At 41.1% G+C, this 9,183-nt stretch overlaps 1 protein-coding gene across 1 annotated transcript in view; it reads right to left on the bottom strand.

Annotated features, from left to right (window-relative positions):
- Positions 1-1,346: 1,346 nt before the first annotated feature.
- The window catches only part of PHF21B (PHD finger protein 21B), a gene marked incomplete at its 5' end in the record, with an annotated part of 87,669 nt that continues 79,832 nt past the window's right edge, over positions 1,347-9,183 (bottom strand). The window contains 2 exons of the mRNA XM_070754718.1: positions 1,347-1,642; positions 5,301-5,404. Of these exons, the coding sequence (XP_070610819.1) occupies positions 1,409-1,642; positions 5,301-5,404 (338 nt within the window). The remainder of the gene's footprint in view (positions 1,643-5,300; positions 5,405-9,183) is intronic.

Raw genomic sequence — 9,183 nt, 5'->3', positions numbered from 1 at the left:
ACTTGAGGCAGTTTATTTCTTGTCTTGTAAATTTTAGCAAGTAAACAGGGAGAGGGGGGAGGGGCCTTTTTCCACAGTTCCTATTTTACAATAAAAATGCAGTACAAAAGAGTTAGGTTTTTTTGGCATATATCATTTGTACTGTTTGAATAAAATAAAAAGCAGCAATAATGAATATTATTTGCTTTCTTCCTTCAAAAAAAAGAAAAGAAAGGGTTTCGAAATCAGCCCTGTCTCTGCTGCAGGATGAGGTAAAAAAATAAAATCAAAATGGCAGCCGTGAAGTGCAATCAATAGGAAACAGATGAGCTCTGATTGCATCATCCCGGCAGCCATCTTGATTTTTTTTAACCTTATCTATGGACAGCCCTGAAAAAGAACCCCCCCCCTTGCAACTGAAAAGATCCAACTGATTAAGATATTCCTCACTACTATCATTGTTAAACTTCGAACAACTGCAGAAACCCCCCCCCAAAAAAACCCTCCCCAATGAGAAAAATACATCAATAGCAAAATAAGTTAAGAGGACCCGCTAAAATGAAGGGTTTTACAGGCATCAACTCTTTCAATACTTCAGAATGCATATACAGAAGCCTCAGCATGAAAATACTTCAATATTTCACTAGAAATGGTAAATTTCATACATTTTTATTTAAATATCTGCAATTATAATACTGGAAATTTGATTTTGAAGGCTCTGAAAGTGTCCACAAATGTAACTCTTCTCTAATAGCCCTGAATGAAAATGACACTTGATCCTTTAAAAAAAAAAAAAAAAATCAATCAGGAATCTATGCTAGGGTTTGTTTGTTTGTTTGTTTTTAAGAAAAAGTCACAATTTCCCATTCTCGGCGCCTGTATCTACTATCTATCTGCTCTAGCGCACTAATGGTTTGCCTTTTCCATCTATTTATTTTTTAAAATTCCCAAAGGGCAAAAGAGGTGCAGCGCCTCCAAAAAAGGCAGGCCCCGTCCGCCTCTCCAATCCACACGCCTTCCATTGACCGGAGACGCGACATCGTTTTCCGCATTATAATTACATTAAGGCCAAATCAACCAAACGAAGGGAAGGGAGGATTGTTAAGCACTGAGATTCCCAGCAATGAGGAGGGGGAAATAATGACATTGAGCTGCCAAGGGGGGACTCGGTGGTGGGATTATTGTTATTACTATTTTTGCCTCCTCCCCGCACAACTTTTAGGACATGGAAGACCACCAATGTCATTTTCTTGCTATTCCAGGTTTTTAGTTTTCTGGATGCATCTTTTCTCCTCGTTGTGCCTGCCCGCACGTATAAAGCGTTCTTGTTGGCTGGATTGGTTCTCTTTTGAAGAAAAGTGTGTTTCTGTGTCGAGGGGGGGGGGGACACACCCACCAATGGGGGAGGGGGAGGGGAGGGGTGCCCCTGTCAGTTGTTGCCCTGTGTCGACTGCAAGGGTTGGGGAGCAGCGGCAGCCGAGGCAGAAGATGGTTTGGTCCAGGGGACAGTCAGCAGGGAGGAGGAGGAGGTGGTTGTTGTTGTCATGGTAACCTGAAGCATCTGCTCATTCTGTATCAGTCTAATGAGAGTTTTGAGGTGTTCCAGCGACGATTGAACCCCTTTCTGCCGGGCCAACAGGCTGTTTTGGAGCTCTAGGCATTTCTGTCAATTTAGAAATGGAAAGACAGAGTAAGAAATCGCCCGCAGGAAATACATAGAAAAGAATAAATGTCATAAGATAAAGAAAGAAGGGATAAGTAAAGATATATAATTAGATAAATAGAATTCTTCATTGGCCAAGTGTGATTGCACACACAAGGAATTTGTCTTTGGTGCATATACTCTCAGTGTACATAAAAGAAAATATACATTTGTCAAGAATCATGAACTACAACACTTAAGGGGGCAAATAAGCAATGATATAAATAAGCAATATTAAAAATAGAGGTAATGTATATAATTAAATGTGATACTAATGGTGGAATAGACTGAAAATTGAAAACTAGAGGAAATACAGTTTAACGTATTTATTTATTTATTTTTTAAATTTTATTGATTTATTTGTTTGTTTGTTTGTTTGTTTATTAGATTTGTTTGCCGCCCCTCTCCGCAGACATATTAGTATTGATATGGAAATATAACATCAACGCAGTTTACTGTAACAGAAAGGGTTAGAAAATTTTTGTTTGTATGCTTTAATGTTATGTTTGTATGAATTTGTCTGAAGTCTGTGATTTAATGTTTTAAATGTTTTTTTAAAATGTATATACTTAATAAAACAAAAAGCAGCACTCAAAAATCGGGAGATCTGTGCTGCATACTCAAAAAGTCTAAGTTCCCAGGGAAGTCACATGTAAGCCCAAAACCCATGCCATTGGTGATGGACCTGCAGCTGGCCAACACCCTAACACAAACCACAAACTACTGTTAGAGTTGCGTTCGGAAGCTGCCCACCCAGACTCAGATACGATATCAGAAACTCGAGATGTTTCAGAATGAAAACAATACTGCTGGAATTCTTGAGAAGACTTTTACAGTAGTGCCTCTAGATACGATTTTAATTCGTTCCAGAACGGAGCTCGTATGTCAATCAACTCGTATCTGGAACAAATGGCTTTAGACTTTGTTTTTCCCCCCGCGGAGATAACCAGAAGCAAGGATTCTTGCGCCACCTAGTGGAAGCTCGGCTCGTATCCTGAATTTGAGCTTGGGTCTGGAACAGAAATTTCGCTCCCGTCGTGGCTCGTAACTTGGAATACTCGCATGTGGAGCAGCTCGTATCTAGAGGTACTACTGTACTTCTTTTTTGTAGCAAAACTATATTCTCTATATTCTATTTACATAACACCAACACTATCTTACTAGACGACACACCACTAACCACAATCGTAGATCAACCACAGACTAACCACACCTATGCAAAGGTGCTTTACAGTATATACAGTTCTTAACCAATCAGGTCATAGCACATTTTGCTGATCCACCATGACTCGGCATTCCTTTTAATTTACACTACTTACATTCTACTCCACTTTAACTGGAATATTACCTCAGGTATTAATCTTGACAACTACCACCTTTTACCACCTACTATACATTATCTGACAGTCCAGAGACATAACAACATCAAAAATCTACAAAATAATAATTAAAAAAGAGCAAAAACCTGCTGCAAACCTCCCAGAGACCAATAAGAGACTGCTTCCTCCGCGTCCCGTTGACTAAGCAATGCAGGTTGGCGGGACCTTGGGGGAGAGCCTTCTATGTGGCCGCCCCGGTTCTATGGAACCAACTTCCCCCCAATATCCGAACTGCTCCCACCCTGCTGGCCTTTCGCAAAGCTACGAAGACCTGGCTTTGCCAACAGGCCTGGGGATCATAAATTCACAGCTTGATGGCCAACTGTAAGAATGGTGTGTATGTATATCAAATAAAATATAACTTTATATTAATATAAAATTCACTGACATGAATTGTTGTGGCCTAGGAATTTCTAATGCTAAGTGTAAGAGTCATAAATTTGTCAATCAGATTTTAATTTAATTCCTCATTTTTTAAAATATTGACTATTCATTCTATTTTCATAAAACGCTCGGGAAATGAGATGCATAATATTTTTAATTGCTTTCATTTGTGTATCCTGTGCCAAACTCGGATTCTGCAATCACCGGCCAAAGTTCCCATCTGAACAAATATGCTGCTGTCCAAATTTCTAATTTTACTTTCTCATTTAGACATCATGCGTGCTAGAAAGCTATGCAATTCCCACTGATCTCTATTATAATGTCTCCTGGAATGGACATAGTTTTCAGCATCAAAGCACACATTTATTTAAAGGTGATACAGCAGCACTGCAGGGAGTGGGTGAGAAAAATGAAAATGAGGGCTGTTACCATGTGATTGAAATACTAGTCGTTTTTATTTGTACCGTGGGGTGCTATTGAAATCATATGAACGTGACCCTTAAAAAAAACTTTTTGGACACAACTATCACACTTCTAATCTAATAGATTACATGGCTTCCTCTCCATTGTGATGAGGAAGAAGGCATGAAATAAATTGGGCAAAAGGAATCCTCAATCTGAGTATTGTATTGGCAGTTATGTGCTAGCAAAAAATTCAGAAGAGAAGGATTTAGGGGTAGTGATTTCTGACAGTCTCAAAATGGGTGAACAGTGTGGTCAGGCGGTAGGAAAAGCAAGTAGGATGCTTGGCTGCATAGCTAGAGGTATAACAGGAAGAGGGAGATTATGATCCCACTATATAGAGCGCTGGTGAGACCACATTTGGAATACTGTGCTCAGTTCTGCAGACCTCACCTACAAAAAGATATTGATAAAGACGGGCTACAAAAATGGTGGAAAGTCTTAAGCATAAAACTTATCAGGAAAGACTTCATGAACTTAATCTCTATAGTCTGGAGGACAGAAGGAAAAGGGGGGACATGATCGAAACATTTAAATATGTTAAGGGGTTAAATAAGGTTCAGGAGGGAAGTGTTTTTGATAGGAACGTGAACACAAGAACAAGGGGGCACAATCTGAGGTTAGTTGGGGGAAAGATCAGAAGCAACGTGAGAAAATATTATTTTACTGAAAGTAGTAGATGCCTGGAACAAACTTCCAGCAGACGTGGTTGGTAAATCCACAGTAACTGAATTTAAACATGCCTGGGATAAACATATATCCATCGTAAGATAAAATACAAGAAATGGTATAAGGGCAGACTAGATGGTCTGCCCTTATACCATGAGGTATAAGGTCTTTTTGTGCCGTCAATCTTCTATGTTTTTATGTTTCTAAATAAGAACATTCCCATTCAGAATGGGTCTCGGTGAAGATAATCCATTCTGGATTGGCCCAGAGTAGGGTTAGGCAACGTTGACTCTTCTATGACATATGGACTTCAGCTCCCAGAATTCCTGAGCTAGCATGATTGGCTCAGGAATTCTGGGAGTTGAAGTCCATAAGTCTTAGAAGAACCAACTTTGCCTACCTCTGGCCCAGAGAAAGTTGATATGATGCCACCAATGACTGACAAATGTGTGTGTGGGGGAGGACAGAGGCGGAAGAGGGAGACAGAGAGACTGAGTTCGGGGTAAATAACAAAATAACAGAATTGGAAGAAACCTTGGAGGTTTTCTAGTCAAACCCCCTGCTCAGGCAGGAATCTCTATACCATTCCAGTGTTGTAGCATTCACAACTTCTGGAGGGCAATTGTCCCACTGATTAATTATTTCATGTGTCAGGAAATGTCTCCTTAGTTCTAAGTTGCTTCTCTCCTGGATTAGTTTCCACTCATTGCTTGTTGGGATTATACCTTCATTGCATTATTAAGAAAGCATTCTTTTTCCTCCAGCTGTCTGTGTTCTCCTCTTAATTCACTGGTCCTCTTTAATAGCCTCCTCTTCTCTTCTTCCTTGACTGCAAAAGACACAAACAGAAGCAATGAAGATAATGGCACTTTCTACAAAAACACAGCAGTTAAGCAAATGCATCTGGAAAGACCTGGACAGATCCTTGAGGCAGCAACTATATGGGTGATGCAAATGATGCAATAGCCTTCCTAGAATAGAATAATAGAACACGGAGAACAGAATGGAATGGAATGGAATAGAATAGAGAATGGAAGGGAATATAAAAGAGAAGAGAAGAGAATATACAGTGGGGGGGAAAGTATTTAGTCAGACACCAGTTGTGCCACTTAAGTTCTCCCACTTAAAAAGATGAGAGAGGCCTGTAATTGACATCATAGGTAGACCTCAACCATGAGAGACAACATGAGAAAACACATCCAGAAAATCACATTGTCTGATTTTTAACGAATTTATTTGCAAATTACGGTGGAAAATAAGTATTTGGTCCCTGTTGTGGTTAGCTCTGGCCCAGCTCCTGCCCCAAGGACTGTGGATGTGGGGGAGACATCCACATGCCGCAGGCCTGTTTTGCTCCCGGTGGAATCTGCTGATGAAGGCTCCTCTGACCAAGAAGACATGAGTGACAGGAAGGAGGACAGTGTGGCAGACAGCTCAGAAGGAGATCAATTATCTAGCTCCTCCTTGGATTCGGAACAAGAGTTAATGATACAGCCACGCATGAGGAGAGCGATGCATAGGTAGCAAGAACTGAGAGATTATTATCAAAGAAAATGAGACCACCTTGTGGTTGGCTGGGGCTGTGGTAATTAGTGAGGCTGCTATAAATAGCACCGTGTGGGTTTGGCCATTGTGGAGGATTATCTGATCTTTGTGTTTCGTGCCTGCCTTGCTGACTTCGACCTTTGTGTGCTGATTTTTCCCCGCTTTGAAACTAAAGCAGAGCAAAGTGTGTTTCACTTTGTGAAAGAAGAAGGACTGTTAATTGCCTCACAGCTGCAAGCTAAGTATCTCAGAACTGATAAGGGACTTGTACAAATTACCAGTTTGTTTGGAGACGAGTGCTCTTTGCTATATCAAAAGAGTGCTTAGGTTATTTGAATTTTCGGTATAAAGAACATTGTTTTGAATTTTCAAACGTGTGTGTGTCTGAATTTTGTATCTGTGAATTTTCGGGAGGAGTCTACCAGAGACCTCGACAGAACAGTCACCTACAAAGAAGCAAGGTTTCTGGCTCTCACAGACCTGTAACGTCTTCTTTAAGAGGCTCCTCTGTCCTCCACTCATTACCTGTAGTAATGGCACCTGCTTGAACTTGTTACCAGTATCAAAGTCACCTGTACACAACCTCAAACAGTCACACTCCAAACTCCACTATGGTGAAGACCAAAGAGCTGTCAAAGGACACCAGAAACAAAATTGTAGTAGCCCTGCACCAGACTGGGAAGACTGAATCTGCAATAGGCAAGCAGCTTGGTGTGAAGAAATCAACTATGGGAGCAATAATTAGAAAACAAAAGACATACAGGACCACTGATAATCTCCCTCAATCTGGAGCTCCATGCAAAATCTCATCCCATGGGGTCAAAATGATCCCCAAAACATTTGACCTCTGTCATTGCCAACAAAGGATATATAGCAAAGTATTGAGATGAACTTTTGTTGCTGACCAAATACTTATTTTCCACCATAATTTGCAAATAAATTGGTTAAAAATCAGACAATATGATTTTCTGGATGTGTTTTCTCATATTGTCTCTCATGGTTGAGGTCTATATGATGTCAATTACAGGCCTCTCTCATCTTTTTAAGTGGGAGAACTTGCACAACTGGTGTCTGACTAAATACTTTTCCCCCCCACTGTAGAAGAGAATAAAATAGAGAATATAGAAGAGAAGAAGAAATGAGACTATAGAAGAGAGGAATAGAACACAATAGAAGAGAAGAAAAGAATTAGAATTATGTTTTGGCCAAGTGTGATTGTACTCACAACAAATTTGTCTTTGGTGCATGTGTTCTCACTTTATATAAAGCCCTATACAGTGGAACCTCGACATACGAGCAGCTCTACTTACGAGCTACGCGAGATAAGAGCTGGGAGGGGAGCGACATTTTTGTTCGCCTCCCGAGCTCACATTCGGGATACGAGCGCCAAGGAGCTGTCTCCTGAAGCCGAACGCTAACTTCCGCGTTCGGCTTCAGGAGACAGCTGCGAAGCGGCGCGCGTGTTTTAAAACGTGGCAGCCGGCCTGGGGGGCTTGCCAGCACCCCCCCGAGCCCCCCAGGCCGGCTGTGACGTTTTAAAACACGCGCGCCGCTTCGCAGCTGTCTCCTGAAGCCGAACGCTAACTTCCGCGTTCGGCGGCAGCGGTTTTTTTTTGTTGTTGCACGGATTAATTGACTTTACATTGTTTCCTATGGGAAACAATGTTTCGTCATACGAGCGTTCCGACTTACGAGCCTCCTTCCGGAACCAATTAGTCTCGTAAGTCGGGGTTCTACTGTATAGCACAGGGCCAGATTATCTCCGAGACTGCATTCTGCCGCACGAATCCCAGTGACCGGTGAGGTCCCACAGAGTTGGCCTCCTTAGGGTCCCGTCGACCAAACAATGTTGGTCACCGGGACCTAGGGGAAGGGCCTTCTCTGTGGGAGCCCCGGCCCTCTGGAATCAACTCCCCCCAGAGATTCGCACTGCCCCCTCCCTCCTTGCCTTCCGAAAGAGCTTAAAAACTCATCTTTGCCGCCAGGCTTGTGACTCTTAGATCTTCCCCTGACCACTGAATGCCTTAAATATGATTGATGAATGTTTGGTTAATAAGTTAATTTTTTAGGTTAATCTCCTCTTTCTAATTGTTTTTAATATTGTAGTACTAATTGGATTATATTACTGTTCTTTTTTATATATCTCAGGGACCGCCTTCTGCTGCACGAATCCCAGCGATGGGATGCCGCTTGGCGGGACCCAGGGGAAGAGCCTTTTCTGTGGCGGTCCTGGCCCTCTGGAACCAACTCCCCCCAGAGATTAGAATTGCCCCCATCCTCCTTGCCTTTCATAAGCTTTTTAAAACCCACCTCTGCCGCCAGGCATGGAGGAATTGAGATGCTCTTTCCCCCTGGGCCTTTACAATTTCATATATGGTATGTTTGTATGTATGTTTGGCTTTTTATATTAATGGGTTTTTTAATCATTTTTAGTATTTATTGGATTATTATTGTACATTATTTTATTACTGTTGTTAGCTGCCCCGAGTCTTCGGAGAGGGGCGGCATACAAATCCAATAAAAGATTAAAAAAAGAAGAAAGATGCTGTGAGCCGCCCCTAGTCCTCAGAGAGGGGCGGCATACAAATCCAATTAAATAAATAAAATAAATAAATAAATAAATATAAAAGAAAAGATACATTCTTTTCATAAGTTACAATACTTGTTAATAACATAAGTTAATGATAGCCATGGGGTACAAATAAGCAATCAAATTATACTGGGAAACAATCAATATAAATTATAAGGATTAAAAAAAGTCTAGAAAGTGAAAAAGATATGAGAATTAAGGTAAAAATGAGCAAATATGTTTTCAGACTGAAACTTCAGGAAGACATCTGAGTTCATCCGCTGTCTTGCCTGTCTCTCTCTCTCTCTCAAAAATAGTTTTGTCTCCAGTGTAAATTGTGTTAAGAACAGCTGTTGGATAAAAAGTTCTAGTCTGACAATTCCTGTTACATTTAGATGGGCACATGCCTTCGGAGATGCTTGCAACCCACCCCTGGGGTGACTTCAATTTTCAAGCTGCTGACATTTGAGAAACTCTATCTACTAATCAATCAC

This window comes from Erythrolamprus reginae, chromosome 6 (genome assembly GCF_031021105.1).
Source record: "Erythrolamprus reginae isolate rEryReg1 chromosome 6, rEryReg1.hap1, whole genome shotgun sequence".
In the NCBI taxonomy this organism is placed as follows: Eukaryota; Metazoa; Chordata; class Lepidosauria; order Squamata; family Dipsadidae; genus Erythrolamprus; species Erythrolamprus reginae.
Note: the sequence above shows the minus strand (reverse complement) of the source record. Positions and strands in the feature narration are given on the sequence as shown.